Source organism: Crocodylus siamensis, chromosome 4 (assembly GCF_052110815.1).
Source record: "Crocodylus siamensis isolate JL-2025a chromosome 4, ASM5211081v1, whole genome shotgun sequence".
Lineage (NCBI taxonomy): Eukaryota > Metazoa > Chordata > Crocodylia > Crocodylidae > Crocodylus > Crocodylus siamensis.
In genome coordinates this window covers 129,916,581-129,943,489 of record NC_143398.1, presented here as the reverse complement: position 1 = coordinate 129,943,489, position 26,909 = coordinate 129,916,581, and the positions used below count along the sequence as shown (strand labels likewise).

General features: G+C 44.8%; 1 protein-coding gene across 3 annotated transcripts in view; it reads left to right on the top strand.

Annotated features, from left to right (window-relative positions):
• Window positions 1–26,909, top strand: part of PHF21B (PHD finger protein 21B) — a 266,164-nt gene that overhangs the window by 229,775 nt on the left and 9,480 nt on the right. For all 3 annotated transcript variants that reach the window (XM_090043788.1, XM_090043789.1, XM_090043787.1), the window contains 3 exons: window positions 3,966–4,017; window positions 18,082–18,158; window positions 24,342–24,396. In XM_090043788.1, coding sequence (XP_089899914.1) covers window positions 3,966–4,017; window positions 18,082–18,158; window positions 24,342–24,396 — 184 coding nt within the window. The remainder of the gene's footprint in view (window positions 1–3,965; window positions 4,018–18,081; window positions 18,159–24,341; window positions 24,397–26,909) is intronic.

The window sequence follows — 26,909 nt, the reverse complement described above, 5'->3', positions numbered from 1 at the left end:
GTGAAATCCACAGCCAGTAACGTAACTGAGGGGGATGACCAGGGCACCAGCCCTGCACCTTACCTTAGTATGTGTGGTGAAAAAGCAGCCATTTCTACCTTGGTGGTTGATTGTGCTGCTGCAGTTTGAATGGCAGGAACCAGTACTGCCCGAGGCACTATGTGTGGGAACCTACTTTACTTAAATTGCAGTAAGAAAAAGGGCTTTTCATAGCCCATTTGCAGCATGCAGAGCCAATTTCATGGGCATTTCATGGCAGCCCCACCCCTTGGCGTTAATTGGTTGACAGGCCCTGAGTGGGGAGGGATGAGGGGGCAGCTTCCATCTTGCTTGCTGGATGCCCTTTATGCCATCTTGCCCCTCAGCACTGATTGGCAGACAGGCGCCAGCAGGGGGGATGTGAGAGCAGCATCTTGTCTTCTACCCTTTGTGCCACCCCACCAGCCAGCGCCTTCTCCTCCCTGTAGCAAAGAACATTTATTCCATTGGGGAGCCAGCATTTTACTTTAGTAAGTTTTTTTTCATGGATTTTGCAGTTTCCACAAAATCTATGATACCATAAATTAAGTAGGTTCCTAAATATCCACCTGCCTCAGGCATAGATCCATGCTGCTACCCTCCCTTCACAATCCTGGGTACTTAGGCTCAGGTTTTCAAAGATATTCACCTTTGCCTAACAGGTGAATTTCATTGGGATTTATGTGCTTGAGTCCCTGTTGAGGGTTGGGGCCCTAGATCGTCTATACTATGCAACTGGAGATTTATGTGCCAAATCCACAAAATTACTGGTGTGAGACCAGGAAAAAATACTTCCTTGCTTTAAACGAAATGCCCTAGTGAGGTTATTCAGTCATTCTCATGTGTTATTTTTGTGTTCCAGTGGATATTTAATTGCTTCATGCACACTGGAACTCCAGAATGGCATATAACTGGCTCATTAAACTAGTTTCCTGTAAAATGGAAAATACATGTTCAAATTCCCTCAGAGAGATGGAGTGACCAAACCTAGGTTTCTCACATTATGAAGGTACAAATAGCTGTTGTTTCTGTTGTGGCATCATCTGTGCCAGGAAGTGTCCTGGCGCAACTGATCTGATTCATCAGCAAAAGCAGGCATTGCAAAAGCTGTTGTCCCACAGGGCTGGGCCTCTGTCACTCCTGGGGCTTTAGGGGCTGGATTCTGCAGGACAATGGCCTTGGGTGCCATGCCCTGATCCAGGGTATGTGTGACTGGTGAAACTTGCATCCCAGGAATCCCCCTGCAGGGGGACTCAGGGTATAATCTACAAGCAGAGGAACTCCAGCAATTAAATCGCCATTGGGACAGAAAAATGGCACATAAGAATGACTGAATAGCTTGGTGGTTGGGGCATTTTGCTTAAAGGGATGAAATATGGTTTCCCAATGGCAAGTTTCCTTGCTTGCAGAGCTGTGCCCTGGGTCAGAATGCAGCAGCATGTGTCTGCAGACATACCCCAGGAGTTCCTTTACAGAGGAATTCCCATGGTGTGCAGTAGTTGGACAGGGGTATAGTTTGTAGCTGTGTTGGTCTAAGGACATAGGTTCTTCGGTTGACCTTCTTTGGTCAACCTTCAACAAGGTTCTTTGGGTAAATCTGATATCTTTTATTAGACCAACTCAAATAGTTGGAAAAAATCTTTGCCAGCTTTTGTGTACAAATACCCTTCATCAGGCTGAGGAAATGTCTGCAGTTGGCCTGTTCTCTTCCTGGATGGAAGAGTAAAAAATCCAGAAGCCAGCATGCATGTGAGAAAGCTAGTCAGTGAAAATGTAAATTAAGATAGCCAATGAGTAAGAAACAGGTAGGGAGGTGGGGAAAGGGGATGAATATAGCTGATACATGGTAGAGCGGTTACCTGGGGAGTCAGATGTTAGGCAGGTTATAATGTGTCATAAATTCAATGTCTATATTTAGCCCATGATTTTTTGTATCCAGTAGGTTGATGAAGTCAAGTTCGTAGACACATCTGTGAAAGGTATTTTGTAAATTCCCTTTGAGGATTAGAACTGAGAGACTGGAGAGAGAGTGGTTATCTTGTGAGAAATGTGCTCCCGCAGGTAATTGGGTATTCCTGTCTTTGATAGATTTTTGGTGTGCGTATTCTGGTACGCAATTGTTGTTTGCTTTCCCCTACATATTTTCCACCAGGGCATTTGGTGCACTGGATAAGATATATTACATTTCTGGAAGTACAGGTGTAAGATCCAGGAATGTTAATGGTTCTGTTCTGCAGTGTAGTAATTGTGGGGGGGTGGAGATATATTGGCGGGTTTTATATTTCTTGTCATGGCATGGTCTGGATACATTCGGTATGTTCTGGGCTTTAGGAAGTTTCCTTCTGGTGAAGAGGTTAGTGAGGTTCGATGCTTGTTTAAAGGCTAGGATGGGTGGTTCTGAAAAGATATCTTTAAGATCTCTTTCTTGTGTGCATACTGACTTCTGGCTTTTTTACTATTCCATCCAGGAAGAGCACAGACCAACTGCAGATGCTTCCCCAGCCTGAAGAAGGGCATTTGTCCCCAAAAGCTTTCAAAGAAGATTTTTTCCAACTACTTGATTTGGTCTAATAAAAGTTATCAGATTTACCAAAGAACCTTGTCTGTCAGTAATTGAACAGACATCCTTCCCTATAAGGTGTCACAAACTGTGAATAGGTTTGGTTCTTCAAACATTCTTGGTCGGCTGGAGTGTAACAAGGGGTAGGGACATCTGCTTGCTCACAACTTGTGCCGTCATAAAAATGTTTTTTGGCAGCACAAGGATGACATTTGTTTGTACCCTGAGCAAGTTCTCTAACCACTGCTTTATCCTGCTGTGGAGGAGCAGTCACATGCTCCCCAGAATGAGGAGTCTCTGACCAGTCTAGGAGGGGACTGCCAAAACAAAAATTGTCTAAGAGCAGCTGCCAAAACTCATCCTCTTCCCCCACCCCACCCCCAAGCAGATGCCAAGGTCCCCTGCTCCCCCACTGACACTGGGATTACCCAGTGTGGCGAACGGGTGGGGGGATTTGTCCCACTGCTCTGGTTACCCAGGAGAGGAAGGAGTGGAGAAGCTGTTCTTCTGCATATCTTCCCCATATGAAGGGTCACCCTAGTTTGGGGATGGTGTGGAGAGCAGCAGAGAGGGAGCAGCTGCAAGCTGAAGAATAGCACTGTTCCCTCTCCCAGAAAGATTTCTAGTGGTGGAAATTTCGGCTATTTCCACCATTAGAAATAAATGGTGGCTTGAGACCTCTTTCACTGACACACTGTGTGCACATGGACTTGCTATTTCATTTTTCTTGTGGAGATTTTCAGAGGCCTGAAAAGAGTATTAACAGCAATCTCTGCCCATATATGTCACTGAAAATCTCCCACTTCATCTGGGTTTCTTCATCTGTAAAAAATGGGGATCACAATGCTTACCAAACCTGAGTGATAATTGGAAATTTCCTTTCTTTTTGAAGGATGTTCCAATACTTTGCCCCTAAATTAGGACAAAAAGGTAAAATACAAATTTTTCACAGAAGGAAAAGCTCAATTTAATTACAATTCATAATTGTCCAGCCATTTTATTTCAATACCTTTTTAATTGATAGAGATAAAAGTATTTTGACCTTACTTGAAAATTATAACTAATAAGTAGCACCATGACCAGCCATAAGTAATAGACTATTCACATCTTGAAATATTTGTCTACCATAATAAATAGCAGCAGCAGCATCCACATTTGTAAGAATTGCCACTGGATTTTTTTTATGTGTAATCCAGCAAAAACTGTATAATAATGCAGATAAGATGTATCAGAAGCAAATCCTCACTTCAATGAGTTCAAATTATATACTCATAAAATAGACATTGTTATGAAAAAACAGTTTAATAGGGTTTATTCTGGCAAAGGTGATTTTTCTAAAGTAGTTTCATCAGGATGTAAAACTGAACTTTTTTTCATTTTTCCCTAGAAAATTGCCTTTATGGTAGCATTAGGCCTGGTTACTACAGAACACTTGGAAGGTAAGAATTTATTTGTTGCTTCAGTTAAAATTTTGTGCGGAATCTCTTCTGTATAATATTCTACAGCCACAGGAATCACTGAGAAATCTGTCTGTAAAATGACTGAAGAGTCACGCAAAGTCTTATTAATGCTTGTCCATCCTTTTCATCCTAAAAATGATGGGTCAGATTATTTGGTTCTCTCCCTCTGCACCTTTTCTGTGGCAAACTATAAGGTGGTACCTTGGCTGGGACCCTTGGAATAAGAGGTGGGCTGAGTAGCTGAGTGCCCTGCACTGGCAGTTCCCACCCAATATCAATTAGAGAGGCTTAAAATCCACCAAGGTGGTGTGATCAGTGAATCTCAGAGGGGAGAATCAGTGAGAGCCTTGTGAGAGTGCCTATCCCTCTTCAGAGAGGTCCCCTTCTCTGGTGCACCAAAGCTCACACCCCACAAAATGTGAGCCAAAGTCCTTCTTTCCATTGGTTTGATCTATATGCACTCAATCATTTCTGTATTACCAGAAAACCAAATTTTAGTGCGAGTGAAATTTAGAATTTGGCTTTATTTGTGTTAGTTAAGTAAATACCAAAACCCCCCCAAACAAACAACCCCCCCAAAAAAACTCCACTCAGACACATTGTTCTTACACCAGCATTTTTTAGATGAACTAATTTTTGTTGCAGAATTCTGCAAAGAACTGTCCCCATACTTTCTTAGGTTTCTATGTACACATTAAAACAAATATATTAATTAAATGTTGCAGCCACATACCATTGTCCTTTCTTTTGTAACCTTCCAAAAATATGCTGCAAGAATTAACAGATTTACACCTTTTCTTTCTCTTGACATTTCCTTGTCAAACTGGTGATGGGGAAAATAGCTTGTTCTGCACATTGCTGTAGGTGTGAAACAGATTTTTTTTTCAGAGGCAGGAGGAACAGATGTAAAATCCAAAGCCTGATACATGTAGTGGAATTTGGGCCAAATCTTAAGCAGGTGTACATTGGTATAGTTCCACTGAAGTCAGTGGAGCTATATCTCTTTACACAAACTGAGAATCTGGCCTTCATTTTCAGTAATTTTAATCTTAATAGCCTCTAAGTAAACTCTCATCTATGACAAGATACTCGGGCTGCTACCTATTTTTACAGAGGAGAGGCAACAAGACCACTTAGGGACTTTGTAGTCAGTTATGTTCTTAAACATTCTCCTGAGTCTGAGTGTATGTTACCTTTTCAAATTTTTATTTTTATAATCTTGACCTTCTGACTTTCATTCCCAAGAAAGTAGCACTTTAATTACAATGTCATGCTAATATATACAGTATGGTTTTTTTTCCCTCTGGTGTTTGTGGGTTATTTTATCAGGATGTTTCTCTTTTAGTGTGTATTTTAGAAAATCATTTAATGTCCCAGTAACTGAAAATTTGAAAGCAATTAACAAAAGCTTAAGTCATCAGCCTTCCTAATTCCTTAATGGCAATGGGTCAAAATAGAAATTAAAAAGTGGCAGCAATTTTGGGGAGACGCATATTCTAAAATGTGAAATGATGACTACAGAAGTCAGTGTTTATTCTTGTTCCATTTGTGTGAGGAAAAAGACAGGATTTGAAATTATGCTAACGTACATCACTTATGATGGAAATAGTATCATTTGAATATTTTATGCCGTCCCATTTTAGTGGAATTAATATGTCGTGCATATGGATTTAAAGTTGCTATGTTGCATGCATCAAGTAGTACTCAGCTCCATTTGTTATACAGTAAATGCAAAGATTCTAAGCCTGCAAAATTGTTCCCTTCAGACAAATTCATTTCTTTGCTTTTGTACAAGCTTTAAATAAATGGCTATAGTATAGAGCTATTTACTATGAAAATGGTATTTCTTTACAACTACTGGCAATTATAACTACCAGAAGTCCCTCCCAGGTTTCACATTTTTGAGTTTCATTATTTTAATGCTGTGTTATGTTTACTGATACTAGACATTGCTATATTTTAGGAAGTGGAGTTCATTTTATAGTTCAGATGATTTTAAAATCATATATTTTGCTATTTTGCATTTTTGGAATTAAACCGTATCCCAGTTGGATCTCTAAAAGCTTATTCATTCAGTAGAATTAAACCACTCCATTATATTGATTTTTCATTTGTATTAATTTATTTTCTGGTAGAAGGCTCTGACCCAGTCCTGTACAAGTACATCCATTGGCCTAGCAACCTTTCTAGCTGTCTTTTCAGGGGATGTTTCCCTACATTGGGAACAAACCAGTGGCCTGCATATAGTCAGCATGAGACACATGCACCCTCTTTTGAGGGGTTAAATTAAAAGCAGAACACATTGATTTTATGTTGGTTTTCTGCAAGAGCTGCATTTCACTCAAGGTAAATTGTCATTATAGGTTCGATAAAAAGCATGTTTGTTGATGTTGGTGGTAGTTCAGTGAAACTTTTCCCTAGGGACACAGTGGGTTATTACATTTGCCCACTAACTGAATTTTGATATGTGACACCCATCTAAAGTCCAGTTTTTTAAAGCTTTTTTCCCTAGTTTATGAATTGAATCTTAATTGTAAAATATATGCATACACAAAGGAACAGATTGGATGGGGTTATTGATGGTGGGTAAGCTTTCATTGCTGGGTCCTTAGCATGTTAACTTGTTCCACAAGGGTAACTCTGTACAGGAGATTTTGGTGCCAAAATGAAAAACCACTTCCCATGCCCAGCTGGCCCCAGTCTTGCCCTAGGGCACTAAATTGTGGTCCTCTTGGCCCTGTTAAAGCCTTAGGGCACAAGTTATCTTATGGGCTGTAATCATGGCCTCGTGCCACCCCCATAGACATACCCATGCCTCACAGATGTTACTCGTCCCCACTGGGGCACTTGACCCCTCAGACCTCAAACCTTTATCTGGGCTTCAGCCTTTCTGGCCTTGGCCCTTTTACTCTGGCTGGACGCTTCAGCCCAGGTCCACTGTCTCAGACCTTGGCTCCTGGGCCTCTGGGCCTATCTCTGTGGCAGCCCCCTGGGTTCCCTAGTCTTGGCAAAGCTGCCTTTGGCACAACCCTATGGGGCCTTAGCCCTGCAAAGTTCTACTCTGGGTGCCCTTCAGGTATCTCTGTAGTTTCCATACCACCCCCATAGCCACAATCCAGTCTTTTAGTCTTAGATGTAAACGTAACATGAATATAAGAAAATCACTTTTCAAATAAAGTTCTGCCCCACTCTTGGTCAGTGCTACACCAAAAGCCACATTTCCCTTTTAGTTTTCTCCTTCAATCCCTGTTGGTTAGTGTAACAGGTTGCCCTCCCCAGTGCCATCTTCCTGGTAATCCGCGCCTTACGTGGGGTGCCCTTGGAGCCTTCTTTGGGGTTCTTATGTCCCACAGTATACTCTCCTGCCATGTCTTGATGGAAATTATTATTATGATATTCTTACAAACAGGAGACTGCCTATTGTATTGTGTATGTTGGAGGCTTTCACCTATGCGGGCCTGACCCCTGTTTTTCTCTAGTGAGGCCTCCCTATCTGAACCCACTACACAGGGTTTAACTCTGAAGTACTAGCCTTTTCCAGTGTCTTCAGGCTCATGGCCCCCTTTCCTGCTCTAATCTGGAGCCCAGCTGAGAGGCCCAGGTGCCAGCCCCACAGCCAGGGAGTAGCAAGTTCAAAACCAGGGGGTGATCCTGAACTTGCACCCTCTCAGTCCAAAAAAACCCCAAAATAAAATTGCAGCCCAGGTGCACCAGACCTCCCTAGCCTTTTTAAGATCGCGCCTTCAGGTGTCTATGTCCCCAAAACCCATGCCCTCACCGGCATTGGGGTCTGTGCCCCCAAAACCTGCACCCTCACTGGTGCCGGGGTCTGTGCCCTCCAAAAGCCATGCCCTCACTGGTGCCAGGGTCCCCACTCTGTAGTGGGTCCCCAAAATGAGGCCTCCTCCTTCCCCTAATAGCCTCACCCAAACTGCCAGTCTTATTGAATAACCCCCTCAAAAAATGAAAAAAATATAATAACTGTCACCAATCAATATGATCATGTAAAGCAGCAGGTCAGCTTACATTTGCTGGGTTCATGCCTCTGCTCCCTTCCGTTGGCTACAGTCCTTGCTGTGGTGCGGCTGCCATCTCTCCACGGCTTCCATCATTCCTGCCTTTGGACTGCTCACCCAGCTTCTCTGTGGAGCTCTCAAAGGCACTCCTACCCCTTTGGCTGACATTCTGCCCAGGGATTTTCATAGTTTTTAGGGTCAGAAGGAACCTGAGTAGATCATCAAGTCCGACCCCCTGCCTTAGCAGGAAAAAGTTTTTATAGTCCTGCCCCTTCTGGTCAGCTGACTAGCTGGCCAGGCTTAGCATTTAACCCCTTCCTCACCAGCACTGTGCCCAGAAAGTTCTGGCCTTAAAGGGGCGGACCTGCTCTCTGGTGACAGGTAGCTTAGATGCCTGTTGCCTTGTTTTCTGCAGCCATTTCATAGATTTTCATAGATTCATAGATGCTAGGGTCGGAAGGGACCTCAATAGATCATCGAGTCCGACCCCCTGCATAAGCAGGAAAGAGTGCTGGGCCTACATTACCCCAGCTAGATACACATCCAACCTTCTCTTGAATACCCCCAGGGTAGGGGAGAGCACCACCTCCCTTGGGAGCCCGTTCCAGACCTTGGCCACTCGAACTGTGAAGAAGTTCCTCCTAATATCCAATCTAAATCTGCTCTCCTCTAGCTTGTGGCCATTATTTCTTGTAACCCCCGGGGGCGCCTTGGTGAATAAATACTCACCAATTCCCTTCTGTGCCCCCCTGACGAACTTATAGGCAGCCACCAGGTCGCCTCTCAACCTTCTCTTGCGGAGGCTGAAAAGGTCCAGTTTCTCTAATCTCTCCTCGTAGGGCTTGGCCTGCAGGCCCTTAACCATACAAGTGGCCCTTCTCTGGACCCTCTCCAGGTTATCCGCATCCTTCGTGAAGTGCGGCGCCCAGAATTGCACGCAGTACTCCAGCTGCGGTCTGACCAGCGCCCGATAGAGGGGAAGTATCACCTCCTTGGACCTATTTGTCATGCATCTGCTGATGCACGATAAAGTGCCATTGGCTTTTCTGATGGTTTCGTCACACTGCCGACTCATGTTCATCTTGGAGTCCACTAGGACTCCAAGATCCCTTTCCACTTCCGTGCCACCCAGCAGGTCATTTCCTAGGCTGTAGGTGTGCTGGACATTTTTCCTCCCTAGATGCAGCACTTTGCATTTCTCCTTGTTGAACTGCATTCTGTTGTTTTCTGCCCACTTGTCTAACCTGTCCAGGTCTGCTTGCAGCTGTTCCCTGCCCTCCGGCGTGTCCACTTCGCCCCATAGCTTAGTGTCATCTGCAAACTTGGACAGAGTACATTTCACCCCCTCGTCCAAGTCGCTGATGAAGACATTAAAGAGTATCGGTCCAAGCACCGAGCCCTGCGGGACCCCACTGCCCACACTCTTCCAGGTCGAAACCGACCCATCCACCACAACTCTCTGGGTGCGACCCTCCAGCCAATTCTCCACCCACCGGACTGTGCAGTAATCCAAGTCACAGCCCCTTAACTTGTTCACCAGTATGGGGTGGGATACCGTATCAAAGGCCTTCCTGAAGTCCAAGTATACGACATCCACCCCTCCTCCTGCGTCGAGGCGTTTTGTGACCTGGTCATAAAAAGAGACTAGATTGGTCAGGCACGATCTACCTGCCACGAACCCGTGCTGGTTTCCCCTCAGCATAATTTGTCCTGCCGGGCTCTCACAAATGTGAGCCTTGATGATTTTCTCAAAGATTTTGCCAAGGATGGAGGTGAGACTGACTGGCCTATAGTTACCCGGGTCCTCCTTCCTCCCCTTCTTGAAAATGGGAACCACATTGGCCCTTTTCCAGTCCTCCGGGACTTGACCCGTGCGCCACGAGCATTCAAATATTCCCGCCAGTGGCTCTGCAATGATGTCGGCCAGTGCCTTCAGTACCCTCGGATGGAGCTCATCCGGGCCTGCCGACTTAAAGGCATCCAGTTCCTCCAAGTGACCCTGCACCACCTCAGGGTCCACGCATGGAAGTCTGGTGCCTTGCTGCTGCCTCCCTACACTCCCAGTGAGAGACTTGTCATGCCTCTCGCTTAGGAACACTGAGGCGAAGAACTCGTTGAGGAGTTCAGCCTTGTCCCCTCTGTCCGTCACCAATTGTTTCTGCCCATTTAGCAGGGGTCCTATTCCTCCCTGGGCCTTCCTTTTACTCCCTATATATCTAAAAAACAATTTCTTATTGTCTTTTACTTGGGTTGCCATCCTCAGCTCCATGGTAGCTTTGGCCTGTCTAACTGCCTCCCTACAAGCACGAGCAGAAGAGGTATATTCCTCTTTGGTGATCTCTCCCTGTTTCCACTTTTTATGTGCTCCCCTTTTGGCCCTTAGTCTGCCCTGGATTTCTCTGGTCAGCCAGGGAAGCCTCCTGGCCCCTTTCCCTCTTTTACCTCGCACGGGGATCGTCTCGCTTTGTGCTCGAAGGATAGCTTCCTTAAGGCACAGCCACCCTTCTTGGGCTCCCATCATTTCAAAACTACTACTCTGCAGTGCATCCTTCACTAATCGCCTGAGTTTGCTGAAATCAGCTTTCCTAAAGTCCAGCACGTTCACCCTACTGGTTACCTTACCCACTCGACGCCTTATGTTGAATTGTACTTTTAGGTGATCGCTGTCCCCCAGATGGCTACCGATCTGTAGGTCCCCTACTATGTCATCCCCCGTTGCCAATACCAGATCCAGTAAGGCATTCCCCCTAGTGGGACCATGTACCTCCTGCGTCAGGTGGAGGTCCTGTACACAGGTTAGAAACCTGCGTGAGCGGTGGGACTTTGCTGTCTGTGTCTCCCAGCAGATGTCCGGGTAGTTTAGGTCCCCCATGACCACCGCCTCTTTAGCTTTTATGGTCTCTGAGAGTTGCCTCAGGAGCCCCAAATCTATTTCTTCCCCTTGATGTGGGGGTCTGTAGCAGACCCCTACCACCAAATCCTTTTCTCCTTGCCCTCCATGTAGCCTAACCCACAGTCCTTCTACTTCCTCATCCTTTGATTCTGTCTTGATGAGGGTTGATGTATATTGCTCCTTAACATAGAGCACAACCCCTCCCCCCCTTTTCCCCACTCTGTCCTTTCTGTACAATCTATAGCCCTCAATATGTACCGCCCAGTCGTGGGATGGATCCCACCAGGTTTCCGTCAGCCCCACTAAGTCGTAGTCGTTTAGTGCAACCAGGAGCGCTAGTTCATCCTGCTCGTTCCCCATGCTCCTAGCATTAGTATATAGGCACTTGAGCCCTGTGACTGGTGCTTTTGCTACCCCCTCGCTCCAAGTCCTAAAGGGCTTTTTGTCTCTAACCTTCCCGTTCCTTACCTGTGCCGTATTGCTGTCCACCCCCTGTCTTTCATGTTCCCAAAGCTCTCTTTCTTCAGGCTGGGCTGTCCTTGTGGGTGCCACCTGGTTTGGTGGTCCACAGCCTCCCCCACCCTCATCTTCCCCTCCCCCCGACGAGCCTAGTTTAAAGCCCGCCGGAGGAGATCCGCCAACCTGGAAGAAAACACACGCTTACCTTTGGGGGACAGGTGAAGCCCATCCCAGCTGAGCATGTCCCTCATTGTAATGTGTGGGTCATTGTCCAGGAAGCCGAAGCCTGCCTCGAGACACCAATTCCGAAGCCGCCAGTTGGTCTCTCGGATGCAGTTCTCATGCCGTCTTCCGCGTCCGTTCACTGGTAGGATGGAAGAGAATACCACCTGTGCACCAAATTCCCTCAGCATGCCGCCCAGAGCCTGGTAGTCCGCCATCAGGTGATCGGGGGTTCTCCTGGCCGCATCATTAGTACCCACATGGACAAGGACCATGGGGTAGTAATCGGTGGGCTTGATCCTGGCCTGGATTACCTCCGTCACATCCTGAATCTTAGCTCCAGGCAGGCAGTAGACCTCTCGTGCTGAAGGGTCCTGGCGACAAATGGGCCCTTCCGTACCTTTCAGGATGGAATCGCCTATGACGAGCACGCGTCTCCTCCTCTTCTGGGTCCTCTCGGATCTCTTGATCTGTTTGGAGTGTGAAGAATGTGGCATTTCTTCCTGCCCAAGGGTTTCCTCCTCCCTTTCCATCTCCTGCAGAGTCGCCAAGGCCTCGTACCTTTGGAGCTCCTCTCCCTGCAGTATGCAAGGCTAGACTGCCAGCTTTGTCTTGGGCCCTGGGCTTACATGCCTCAAAGCTACTAGGGCTGTGCAAAATTTGAACCACCATTTTGTTTCAGCAGTGTTTTGAGCATTTCAATGCTGGAAACTCTGAATATGAAATGAAACAGGAGATACGTTGAAATGTTCAAAATGAAATGAAACACGATGAAACGTTTCAAACATGTTTCACCATTTTGAAGGTGTTTCAAAGCTGGGCTTGCAGGGAAAGAGAAAGTAAGGAGAGGGAGGAAGTAGAGGGGGGAAGAGGCTGACATCTGTAGCTGGCCAGCATCTGCCAATGGTCCCTGAGGTCCCTTCCAATCCCAGTGTTCTGGGGCAGGGACCTAAACAGTTTAAAAACAACATATAAGCCTGTGAGTGACTAAGCTGTCAGCCTTTGTCAGCCTGTCTCTCACCAGAGAGCAGCATCTGAAAGGCACTAACTCTGACCGTTTCCTAGATGCTACTGCCTAGCTAGTGTGCGTGTCTTCTACTTGAAAAGCATTGGATAGGATACAGCTTACACAACTTAGCTATACTAGCTGAACTTCAATACTAGTATTGTTATCCCTATATCATTTATTTTTTTCCTCTATATCCATTCCTTTGAAATTATTATTATTATTTTTTACCTGAAGAAAAAGAAATCTGTGTTTTGCCTGACCATGCAATCACTGGGCACTCGTCAGGAAAGCACAGCATAGGTTAGATTGATTGCACACACAGACACTTGCATACACACACTACACACAGTCAGACATCTTCTCCAGCACAGAAAAACATGAAGTGTGCTGAAAAGGCCAGTGCTGCGAAGTCTGGGAGGGGAGCAAGAAGGGGCAGAGGGAGAGGTGTCAGTTCCCCACTGCCCAAGCTGAGACAGCCTGTTTTCAACCAGCCAAGCTTCCCTTCAATCTGCAGATTGCTCACCAGGTCTTCCCTTTTGGCCAGGACCAGATCCAGCAATGCCTCTCCCCTAGTTGATCCATAGATCTCCTGGCTTAAGTAGAGGTCATCAATGCATGTGAGAAAGCTACGCGACCTGTCAGATTTGGCCATGCACTTATCCCAAGAGATGTCAGGGAAGTTGAAGCCCACATGACGATCAAGCATTGAGAGTGTGAGGCTCAACCAGTTCCCTAATGAATTCCCAATCTAGGTCTTCCTCTTGGTGGGGGGGTCTATAGTAGATTCCTACAAGTAAGTCACCCTCCCCATGTTCTCCTTGTATCTTGACCCAGAGGGTCTCAAGATGCCCTTCCTGGTTTGGAAACTCAGTCTTCAGGGAGGTGAGCTGATCTTTGATGTAGAGAGCAACACCCCCACCCCTCTTCCCCACATGGTCTCTCCTATACTATGGGAGTGTAACCCTCTACTGCCACCGACCAATCATAGGTGGAGTCCCACCAGGTCTCCATAATTCCTACAAGGTTGTAGTCATTGTCACATAGGAGAGGGGACTCATGCTTGTTTCCCAAGCTCCTGGTGTTTGTGTACAAGCAGTTAAGTCTGCCATGTGAAGCCCAATGCTTCCCTGAGGGGTTAAGAGGGACCTTTCCTTGGTCTGTTGCCAGAGCAGGATCTCTTAGGCTGCCCAAGTTAATGGTAGTGTGACTGGCATGATCTGGGCTAGAACTGTTAGTAGATCGCCCATCCCACAGTGGTCTCAGTTTAAAGCCCTGTCAAGAAGGTCAGCCATTCTGGTGAAGAGCTTCTTCCCCTTCCAGGTGAAATGGAGGCCATCCACACCAATTTCCTTTGCTTTCTGATTACTGAACCATTCAATGCCCTGCTGTCAGAGCTGGAGGCAGCACTCACTGCATCACTAGCCAGCAGGGGAAGAAAATGTCTCTGCTGTGCTCCTGTGCCAGGATGAACTTGGAGGTGTGGGAAAGAGGAGGCCCCAGGTCCTGGGCATGACCTAAAACTGCACCCTTCCAGGGTTGGGAGGCCTATTGGGACTGCCAGCAGTGCTGCAGCCCCCAGGAAATGCCAGGACCAAGGACCTCCCTGGTGAAAGGCAGGTAGAAAGTGCCTTATAAGCTCCAGCCATCATACGCATGCACAGTCCTGGCTGGGGAAAGCCGAGACCCCTAAGATCTTTGAGAGACCTGTGGCTTGCTGGTTGCAGTGAAGTTGTGAGGCTCCAGGTGAGCTCAGCTTAGTTGCCTGGGGTACCATCTGCGAAGCAGGGGCTGCAGTGTAGGGAAGGTACAGAACTGCAGAATCAGACACCAGGCAGATAAGGTTCTTTGGGTCAATCTGTCATCTTTTATTAGACCAACTGAATAGTTGGAGAAATATATCTTAGCAAGCTTTTGGATTGAAAAGCCCTTTGTCAGGCTGATGAAGCATCTGCAGTTGGTGTGTGTGCTCTTCCTGGATGGAAGGAATAGTAAAGAAACCAGAGGCTGGCATGCAATGCAGGCAAGAAAGCTGGTCAGTGAAAATGGAAATGGAGGAGTCAGGGGGTGAGGGGGATAGGGGGGAAGGGGAGTGTATCATGTAAACATAGAGAGGTATCTGGGGAGTAAGATAGTGTGTCATAATTTCATTGTTTATACTGAGTCCATGAGTTTCTGTATCCAAGAGGTTGATGAAGTGCAGTTCATAGGCTCACTTGTGAAAAGTGGTTTGTAAATTCAAACAAGCACTGAACCTTGCTAACCTCATCACCAGAAGCCAATTTCCTACAGCTCAAAACACACCAAAAAGATCCAGACCATTCCGTGACAAAACATGCAAAACCTACAAACAATATCTTCAGTATGGAGATATTTTCAAAATACATATTTCCATCAGGCCACCAAATGCTAGGGTTGTGTGAAGCTTCGGTCACTGATTCAATTCGACAGAGATTCAGCCCAATTCGGTGACTGAATGTCCAAATCCAAATCAGGAGACCCTTTAATCTCTCTGAATCGAATCAGAACCCTCCGAATCAATTCAGAGGGATTTGGAGAGATTCAATGATTTGGACATAGACACAGATTTAAATGTTTTTTCTACATACCCCAAGGTATGGAGTGGCTCGTGAATGCTGAGATGGTGGGGCAGATGGAGCATCCCATAGGAGCATGGGGGGGCGGTTGGGTCCCCAGTGCGCTTGGCAGCAGACCCAGAAGTGGACCAGAAGCACTTCCAGTCTACTTCCAGGTCTGCTTTCAGCTCTAGGGACTCTACTTCATGACAAAGTGCAGTTTCCCAGAAACCCCTGCACGTATCTCCTTGAAACTTGGCAGTCATCATGACCATGCCTGCTATTTTCACCCTAATCTGCCTTAACACACACACAAAGTCACACATGTCACAAGTTTTGCTTGTCAGCACCTTGAGGTACAGTTTCCCGTAAACACCTGCGCCTATCTCCTTGAAACCTGGCAGGCTTCATAGCCTCAGCATGGGCTACCATGCCTGCTGTTTTCACTGCACTACACCATAACAAATGTATATGACAAGAGTTTCGCTTGTCAGCACCTTGAGGTGCAGTTTCCCAGCACCTATCTCTTTGAAACAGGTCACGAGTTTTGCTCTAAGCACTTTGAGGTGCAGTTTCCCAGAAACTCCTGCACCTATCTCCTTGAAATTTGGCAGGCTTCATGCCCTCAGAAGGGGCTACCATTCCTCCAATTGTTATCAGAATCAGGCTGGAAATGACAAAGTTATAGGCATTTTAGTAATTCCCCATTATAGCCTATGGTCGAAACACCAAAACAGCATTAAAACGTGAAACAGTTTTAGGTGAAACGAAATGAAACAGCAATTCAAAATGCTGAAACTAATTGCTGTCCTGTAAAAACAACGAATCCCAAACTGAAACAAAACATGGGCCTTTCGCATAGCCCTGAAAGCTACCACTTCCAGTAATGTGGCTCCCCAGCCTCTCGCAGGGATTTCTCCTTTGCTTAATGGCCAATCTGCATTCCTTTGTTGCAACCCCACACAGAAACTTTCCAGCCTTTGCCTCCTGGCTGCCTGGCCCTTAGCTGCCTATTGTAATGCAGCTAGCTTTTGCCCAGCTGCCTGCCCACACTGCAAGGTTGACCTGCTTCACTTTCCCCTTAAAGTAACAGGAGCCCCTGGCTCTCTGTTGCAGGGCCTAGAATTGTCATCTCTTACTCTCTGACCAAGTGCTAAAACATAGGGGGACACTGTCTTGTTCTCTGACATTTAACACCTACTAGTCTTGGTTTTTTCTATGTCTAAAATTTTGGAACTTGCTCAGTGGGCATTCATAGACTTAAACACACAGAGGTGTGCAAAAGTACACAAAATGGCAGCTATGTAGATGTGTACATGCCATTTAGGCCCATAAAGGGGAATAGGGCTTGGCCTTTAGAGGGCACATCTACATGAGACACTTCATGCCCATTGGACTAGTTCTACTTTGGACTAGCATGGCTAGCAAAAACCATGCTAATGCACTATTGTGCAGTAGCTTAGTCCAATGGGCATTAAGCATCAACTAAAAAGCATTCATCTGTGCTAATGTGCAATAGCTTTAGTCCAATGTGTATTAAACATCACCTAAAAAGTGTACATCTGCACTAATGTCCAGTAGTGCTGCTTATGGTGCATTAACTTAGTATCCATGCATTAAAGAACGTGTAGATGTGCCCAGAGTAAGCTTTTTATTGCTACTAGAAACTAAGATACCATGGCTACAACTAAGATACCATGGCATATGGGAAAGGTATGCACAGCTACTGCTTGTAAAGAAACATACTTCAATCTCTATCAGTTTTTTTTTTTACCAGAACTAACAAATTGAGAAAAGATTATGTCAAAACTACTTAAGAATATAAACCTATGTTTCCAACAGAAACAAGTGATTTAGGGTCCAAATTTGACATAGTTTGCAGAGCACCCCAAAAAGAGAGGCATCAAAGATTGCTAATTGAATTCAGAATTTTGGGCTGCAATGTTCTCTGTTGTAATAATCATATTTCTCTTTCCATTAATGGTTTGTCAAAAAATAAAGGTGAAATAAAGAGGATAAAATTCTGGCTCCAGTCAAAAGTCCTATTGATTTCAGTGCGGCCAGGATTTCACCTTGAATGTATCTTTGAATATTTACAAAGGTATGCAGCCTGGCTGTTCACTGGTAAAAGTAGTGCTAAACAGATAATGCCTTTCTAGTGTAGGAAAACAAGAAAATTTTTCTGCATTTTCCCACTTTTAAACGGGACTATAACTGTACATTTAGAATTCATTATGACGATAAGCTCAGAACCCCTTCCTTCTGTCTCTGTCAACAGCAAAAATACTTACATTGTTCATAACTATATTCTGTGCACAAAGCCCTGATTTTGTTGTATATCATGAATAAATAAATTATTGCTTCATAGTTACAGTTCAAACTGGCTTCTCAATATGACCCTGATTTCTCCTCCCCTTCCTAACTTGAGCCAAATGGAAGTAATATATAATAAAATTTAAATAATCCATGTGTTTTCACCTGATACAACTTGCAAGGGTTACATGTTTTATGTACTTTCTCTTTTAATAACAGATATTGGTGTTTTTTGAACGCTATCTGTATCTGTTTATGCTTACTAAATATGTTTCTAAAGGAATCATCATAAAATCTTGTAGGGCAGCATAAATCCATCTTGGAGGAAGATAAAATAAAAATGCCTGTGTTTGAATCTTACAAGGAAAAGCTTATTAATGTCAAACCTTGAACTGCAGCAAATATCAATGCTGATGCAACCCAATTATACTTTAGAAACTGAAATTGCACACAAAGCCCAAGGGGTTGGGGGTAACAGCATCTTGCTTAGCAAGTTAGATCTACATTTTCCCTTGATGAATGCAAAACACACAATTCATATTTCTTTCATGGTTACAGAAATCCAGAGCAAGCGTCAGGAAAGAAAGAGAAGAAGCACAGCAAATCCAGCCTACAGTGGACTATTGGAAACAGAGGTACTTTATTGTTCACTTTTTATTGCAGCTCCATTCCTTACCAATAAAAAGTTTAAGTGTTTCTTATTAGAAATGTACATATGAGCATGGAACCCCATTTACCTGAACAAGAGATTGATGTGGGAAAAACAGAATGGAAACATGCTTCATTCCAGTTTCTAGGCAACAGGTTTTCACATCACAACGTGACTTAGTTCTTCAATGCCAATAAAGTCTAAATGAATGTACAACTTAATTACTCTCTTACTGGTAGAGAAGGGTCCCTCTAAATTGGAACTGAAGAACAGTGGTGGCAGAATGTTGAAACTGGCATAGCTGTTCCTCATGTCACACATATCAGGGAATAAATAGAGGGTTTTGTTTTTCAGGTAAGTCAGTTCAACCTGTTTTATGAGCGCTGAAATTCATTAAAATGCCAACAGTCATGCTGGCAGTAAAGAACCCTGAAATAAAATTCTTGTGCACCTATACATGTGCAGTGAAGCTGCTCCAACACATTGTAATCAAATGTAACTATTAATCGAGTCTGTTGGAGTGTAGTAATTACTATACTGCAGCAGATTCCAGTGTCACATGCATCAGCATCTCCACACTGAAAAATGGTGGTGGGGGTGCTTTAAGTAAAGCTTGTTTGACAAACTTTAGTAAAAGTGCCCCCACCACCATTTTTCAGCATGGGAATGCTGGACTGGATGCTGATATACATGATGCTCTGGGCATTTTAATTAGAGTGGCTCTTTACAGCTCTAATTAAAGCACCCCACCCCCACTCCCAGAGTACATGTATAAACTCCCTTATGGCTAAACTCTTTTCTTTTTTTATACCTCAGTTACTTTATGTGGGGCTTCACAAGGATTAAAAACCTATGGACTTTGTCTAGCATTGGAATCAGAACTTAGGTATAAAAGAAGGTATATAAGTTAAGTGGCTGAAAAATAAGTTTTGATATAGCTGTTTCCATTTTCATCAAACAATACCAGTTTCTTCAACTTTTAAACTATGAGAAAAAGCTGACTTCAGTAATTTTTTTTTAATGGGAAAAAGGAAAAAATGTTTTTTGAGTCTCATTTCAATAATATAAAATTGTTTTTAACTTTATCATGATTTTGTTTGCTTGTGAAAAGTAATTGCCATGTTACGTTTGATTGTAAAATTCTAAATTAATCAAGTTTAGTGAAGTGAAAAGATATAGCATTATTGAAGCAAAATCTTTTGGTGGTTTTGAATTTAAATTTATAAATTTTAATTCCACCAAAATTTTTGAAATATTAGCTTTTCATTTTAATTCAGAATAAAAAAATTCAAAACTTTCCATTCCCTCAGAATGGAAATTACTGATTTGCAACTCTCCATGGAAGAAACATTTCCTAGCTTCCTGTGCATGGTAAACTTAAGGCGAGTAACTTTCCTTAGCAAATTACCAGTGATGCAGAATTGTTGATTAACCAGCTTTCTGAAAATTCAAGTTACTTTGGTAGGGGAGAGGTAGTTGAGGTAAAAAGGGAACTAGCTGGTTTGTAGAGAGGTAGATAGTTGGTTTAATGACATGACCATTTATTTGGGAGGAAGAATGACTTTGTGGGATACAACAGCAGAAGAGAATTTAAAAAACCTGTTACAGTTTCTTAGGTCCGATGCAAACTTCCCTTATAACTTTGGACAAATCACTTAATCTGTTTCTGCCTCTATTACCCCATTTAACAAAGATATATTTTTCTCCTAATCTCACTGTCTACGTAAACCATTAGGTGGTGAGCTGTTCAGGGCAGGCACAGTCTCTGGCTAATACATATATTCAGCACACTTTGGACCACAGTCCTAGTTAGATTACATATGTGGTGTTTCTCCTCTGTTTTATGCAGCCAAATTGTTTAAAAATTCTGTGGCAGTTTGGTAGTTCTAATGTTTAAAGTATTTTTGAGAAACTATTTGGAGAGACTGGTGGAGGTGGTAAATAGATTTGTCTTGCTGTAATTTACAGTTCTCATTAGATCTGTTCTCCAAAGTATATCTTACAGTGATGAGTAGCATGCAGAAAGTGTCTTTCAGTTAGAGTTCATGTGGATGATCAGCTCTGTCCTCATTAAGTGGTGTCATTAAACACTGACCATAGGGAATGTCATTCAAATAAAATACAGGGAGATGGTTTTCCTCTGATCAATTAGCTGCTCAGATTGATTTGCTGATCAGTGAGTTCAGGTATTTTGTGGTGTTTTAGGCATTTTGGCTCAGTTTAATTTACGGCTGATATAGTGGATGATCTTTAATTCATGATTGTTTAAATTGAACTTGCATATAAATTACACTTTTTATTTGCTCCCCTCAACTGTAGGAGCAAAGAAACTGCTGTGCTGTTAACTTTCTTGACTATTAATATGCAATTGTGATTTTAAATTAGACTTGTGTTTTTTCAGTGAAATTCTCTACATAGCAGCTTTTATCTCTTTATGCTGTTCAGAAATTGGTCCATTCTTCCACCCTAGGTAGTTTAGTTTTTAAAGATATGTTGGGATAGGTGGGGGAGAAGGCAGGGAGGGAGAAAAGGAAGAAAAGGGGATGTATTTCAGGCTGGAAGTTTTTGAAGGAAAAATTCTATATGGAAAATTCATTAATAAAAATTCAATAACTAGTGTTGTCCTGAGAGCAGAACATCAGAGAGCAGCTTTCTCACCACCAAATCAATCTTGTATTAGCAAAATACCCTTCTAATTCTCAAGAAACAGTGCATAACATGTATTAGAGAAGTACAGTATACTTTACATTCTTACTGTTCAGTAATTGGGTGATTCAGAAGAGTAGTTATGTGGTATACAGACCTCCAGACTCTAGGCCTAGGGACAGAAGTTACACATAAACCAGTTTAAGTGATTAGCAACTGGTTTAAACCTGTAACAGAACAGAAGTTCAGTACACATAAACCAGTTTCAAAGTGGCCAGAACTGGATTAAGATTAACCTGATTGAATGTAGTATCAGACTTACCTTATTTGGGTAAAACTGGTTTATAGAACTTCTGTCCAAGACCCCTTCCTGGTTTAAGTTAAATCAGAGTTCCCCAGCAGGCTTTTCAGCCCTGAGTTGGGCTATGCTGTCTGCAGGATTGGCCCCGCCCCTCTGCTTTCTGGCCGGAACAGAGGCAGGGGCATGGCCAGAATGGCCCCCTAAGGCTAAGGGTGCAGGGAGAGGGTTAGTCCCCTCTCCCTCCCCTCTCCCCCTGGGGACTGCAGCCAAGGTCTGCCCGGCCACAGTGGAGTAACCCCTGTCAGGGTACACCCCACCTTGCTGCTACAGCAGCAGGGGCAGGTCATGGCCAGAGCCAACTGGCTGGCATGGCTCCGCCATTTGCCTGCCTCACTTGCAGCTGAGCTGGGCTGGCCCATGGGCACTTCTGAGGGCAGGTGCAGAGAGACCAGCCTGGACTGGGCTGTGGGGGCAGGGCCTTTCCCAGACGGCTGATGTTTGGGTTGGGGCCGCGGGAGCCGTGTGCCCCGATTGCTCCTGGCTCCCAGCACCCAGTCTGGGCAGAGCTGTCATGGAGCCACAGCTGGCTGGGATGGGCCTGGTGGGATTGGCCCAGGCTGGGCCATGATGTCATGGCTCTTCCCAGCTTGCTGTGGCTCTGTGACAGCCCAAATCAGTGTGCACAGGTGGTGGTGGACTGGACAGCGTCATGGAGGTGATACCACTGCAGCTGTGGGCAGGCACCTTGGCAGCTGGACTGGGCACATAGGACATCTTAATTGTGCTCATGGCTGCCTGAGATGGCTTGGAAGCACTGGCAAGCCTGGAACCTGGCAGCTGCTCGCTGCAGGGGCTCATGTGGGTGGAAGGTGGCCAACAGCTGGAGCCAGATATGCATGCACTGGGCAGAAGCCATCGGGCTGAAGCTTCCACCTGCCTGGAGCAGCATGATATGGCAGGAGCTGTATGTGAGGGGAACAGAACAACCCTGCCAGCCCCAGCCTGTGCACAGCTTCCAGTGGGACTGTTCCCAGTGCAGCTGCTTCCAGCTAGGTGCTGCTGTGCTCCCTTCACCTCTAGCCAGGTGGAAGGGGTGTAGGAGAAGCTTCAGTCTGGTGCCTTCTGCCCGGCATTTGGAGATCTGGCTTGAGCTCCCAGCTGCCTTCCACCTGCTCTGCCCACTTGTAGGGGCTACTCATCATGCCAGGCAGATGGAGTGCATGGAAGGTGGCCCAGAGCTGGAGCCAGAAGCCACTGGGCTGAAGCTGCCTGCCCACCCACCCAGAGCAGCTTGTTGGGGACAGAGGTGGAAGCTGCAGTGGCATCTGGAGGCAAGGGAGGCAGAACAGCCCTGCTTGTCCTGGCTAGCATGCAGCTTCTGGTGTGGCTGCAGCCGGCCAGGTGCTGTACGGTGACAGAAAGGGGGTGTGATGGCAGAGGCGGCTTCAGGCACAGAACCCTGTACAGTGGGTGGCTGCTGGGCTTTGGGCCTGCTGGTGCGTCTTAGCTGGCCCAGGCAGCCACAGGCATGATTAACACATCCCACATGCCCAGTCTGGCTGCCAAGGTGCCTGCCTGCAGCTACAGTAGCATCACCTTTACACCCCTATCTGACCAGCCACCACGTATGTGGGCCAGGCTGTCATGGAGCCACAGCCAGCTGGGAAGGGCCCTGCCCCCATGGCCCAGCCCAGGACAGCTCCACCAGGCCCTTCCTAGCCAGGTGTGGCTCCATGACAGCCCCACACAGGCCGGGTGCAGGAAGCTGGGAGCAATCTGGGTGCACAGCTCCCATGGCCTCAGCCTGGGCTGGCCCCTCTCCGCCCACCCTCAGCAGTACCCCTGAGCTGGCCCAGTTCAGCCCTGTAGTCACAGGGCCAGCCCCAACCTTATCCCCGCAGCCACAGCCCAGCCCCAGTCTCAGCCCTGCAGCCCCAGCCTCAGCCCTGGGTGGATGGCAGGGCCATGCTGGCCAGCTCTGGACAGGCCCCCCACCACATGAGCGGTGAGCAGGGGGGAAAGCTGGGCAGACCCCGGCTGGGGTCCCCTGCCCATGCCTGACAGGGGAGACAGGCGAGTTTAATTCCCCTCCCTGACCCCCTTCATCTGTGGTGCTGCCCGTGCTGGTGTCTGGCAAGGGTTGCTTCCCCCCTCCTATTCCAGGCACACACCAGCTGGGGTCCCTGCAGGCCAAGGTGGGGATTTAAAATCCTCCCCAATCATACTTAGCAGCCTGTTGAAGGGCCATGTCCCCCAAGTCAGCTTTCTTCCAGCCTTGCGCCTGCTGCAGAAGGGAAGGGAGGACTCACTGTAGTGTCCTCCCTGGATTCTAGCTTGAGCCACTGTAGGCATGTGCCTGCATTTCCTGAATCAAAAGTGAATGCCTATTCACTTGCAAATCAGTTCAATCAACGCAGGCTAGACTAACCTACAAAGATTGAATTAATTCAGGCTTGGGCTTTTTGAATGTCTTTCTCTAGCCTAGATCACTGATTTGAATCCAGCCGTTTGCTAGTGACCAATAGTTGTTATCATATAAGCAATGGACTATGTGAAACTAGTTGATTATCTTAATCAGGTTTCTAATAGACAGGTTTATAGGTTAGGAATTTGCATTGACAATTTCAGGAAACTGAAATGCCTCTAAATCCTAAAGGTGGTGAACATTAAGTTTTGGAAGAAAATATTTTACTAGAACCCTAGTAGGCAGCCTGCAAACAAAATTTGCCTGTAGATAATTTTCAAGCCAGTAAAAATAATTTCTCCTCTGGTGAAAAGTCCATCACTATTTCTGTCAGCACTAATAAAAGTGGCATCTTACAGCCACAGTTTTATTTGCATTTTTCCTTTTATGAAAGTTATTTGAATGCTGGGTTGTGAGGGGCTTTTTTGTACTGTTTCCTTGTACTACAGATCCCAGGAACTGCTCTGGAGGTCCAATCAATAACATTTATGATTTGCATCTACCTCCTCTTAATAAAACCTAATGCACATAAAGCTGGTTTATGAAAAACGTGTTAGAAAGATAAATTATGTAGCTGTGTACACTCTAAATGACCAACTGAAGACACTTAAGCAGTTGAGTTCTAAATCACAGAATTAGCTTGCAAGTACTTGATTATAGATATGGAAGAAGTTCCTTAGAGATTGTTGGTACAAAAGAGTGAGAGAAAAGAAATGCTCTTCAGCTGACAACATAGTTTTTTTTCTCTTTCTTTGCAGCGGAAACGCCTTGCATCAAATTATTTGAATAACCCCTTGTTCCTTTCTGCAAGAGGTAAGTATTTCTTGAAATGACTACACAGCAATTATGGTACGGTGTTAAATATTTATTAGTGGTGTTTCTTATGTATTACTCCTAAAGCAGTACATAGGTCATAGCTATACATGGGTCCCATCCCTTGGAGCACGCACAATAGATCATTACACTGCACAACAATTAAAGGATAAGGCCAGAAGTTCAAAAACATATTCAGCTTGATTTAGAGCCTTTGAAATCAATGGAAAGCCTGCAATTGTAGTAGAGTAGTACTGTAATTGTAGAGTAGTAAGATAGGTAGATGGAAGTGGATGTTAAGGGCAGGATTGACTGGTGCCTCCTGAGTCTGGGGGGCATAATTTGTGGGTGGGCCCAGAGGCAGGCCAAAAACCCCATATCCACTCCTATACTTCTGTGCCACGGCTTAGTGCCTCACCCCCACCTCCCAACACGCCACTGGCCCACGCAGCAAAAAAACTGCCCCATCCTGAGCGGTGCCAAGCCAGGAGCCAGTCTCGGGGGGGCACATGCACCCCCTGGTGCCCTCCTACCAGTCATCTGTGGTTAAGGGGATGGTATTGCCTAACCCAAGTGCTCAAAAATATGATGTTAGTTAAAAAATGAGATTTAAAAAATAAAATAATAAAAATTCTGGTATTTTCATTTACCCTCTGTTTTCATCTTTAAGGGATCACATTTTCCAGTTTTGCTGTAGGAACTTTTCTTTTAAAAAGTTTAGCTGCAATTCATGCATAATCACTTAAGGACCTGAGGCTTTAAGTAGGACTCCTTCTTGTGCTGTGCTCCTAACCCTCCCCCCTGCACCCTCCAGTGTTACACAGCTCCATGATAAATATCATGAGAGTTGATCCTTCAGATAATAAATTTGGTGAAGAGAATTAAAGTTGCTTGTGAGAAGAAGCCTGTTTCAAACATAAGCAACACTGTGAGAAAAAGACATAGAGCTAAGGGTGGGAAAGAGGAACAAAGAGAGTGCCTGAGAGGACATATGGGGGAAGACAGACACAACAGAACTGCACAAAAGTCTGAATGACAAGATGAGATATTTGATTACTTTGCAGAAGAGGAGGGGAAGCTAGTGACAGAGTTTGAATAGCTCTGCACTTGATACAGTCTCTGTGACTTAGTTGGTGGTAATGCATACAGTGGTGCTTCAGATATAGGTGATGGTAGAAACATTCTTCATTTTTCAACAGGAAATTTTTCTGCCAAGCACTAGAAGGAACTAAGTGTTGTTTCATTAAACTTGTAAAGTTGTGTTTGCTGTCTTTTCATGCAGTTTACAACTGCAGTCTCCTTATTCATCTTATACTAACCTAAATGCATTTTTCTTTATAATTTGCATTATCAGAGGACTGTGTTTCCCAATAAATCCTTGGCTGTTTTCCTGTTAGTTTTTCAGTGAATTCTCTTCATGCCGTCTCCCTTTTCTCTCTGTCTCTATAGTTTTATTTGGAAGGGGAGTAGACAGATGACAAACCATTAGTGGAACGACTGTCATAAGGCTGTTTGGGATCAGTCCTTTTTTTACCTTAAATCTTAGCTGTTTGTTTAGGAGTCCTACAGCCACTTCAATAACATGCACAATCCTTGTTGTAGTCCCTCCCCATGTCACTCTGTGGTGGTGGTTGATTATTCAGTTGTGCAGTGGTAGTTCCTATGAGCCACTATCAAATGCTAGGATCTTAGGCTAGGTACAGACATTCAAAAAGCTAAAAGCAGAATGGATTTAAGTTACACAGTTTTCTGCGCCCTTTGTGCGGATGAGGTGACTGGGTTCCACCATTTTTAAAGCAGTCTATGTGCACCAAACTTCTGTTCTATTACAGATATAAACCAGTTTGTGTGCCAAACTTCTGTTTTGTTATTGGTATAGATCAGTTTCTGATCACTTATACCAGTAAAAGTGAAATGTCTGTACCTACCCTTAGGCTGTTAAGACCTTAGCATATTAGGCCCTGCAAATTACAACCCAAAGATGGTTCCTGTCCCAAACTGTTCAGTCTGAATAATCTGTCAGTCCTCACTGCATAGCTCACTGCCCCATTTATCATTGTATAACCCTTCTTTTACATCATTAGATTAGGTTAGATCTAATAGCAAGCATACATAGAAGAGAAAAGCAAGCATTGAATGTAGTTGAAAGTATGACAATCAAAATGAACTGAAAAGGGAATTTTAAAAAATCTATTTTTAAAGAAAGCATGAAATGGCATCATTTAGAAACAAAATATATAGAAGATATTTTTTTCTGATATTCTCTATAAAATGCCAATTCAGATTTCATTGATTGGAAAATATCTCAGCTGAAATGAGGTTGCCTTCTCTGATGTACATGACTTGTATAAAACACTCCTCAAATACCCAATAAATAACTTGTGCTATTAATTCAGTCTGAATGATTTGTGCATGGGGGGAGGTATGTATCTGTATATATACATGACGTACAGAGATGGAAAAATTGTACTCAATGAAAGTGGATGTGTAATGTAAAAATAGATACATATTAT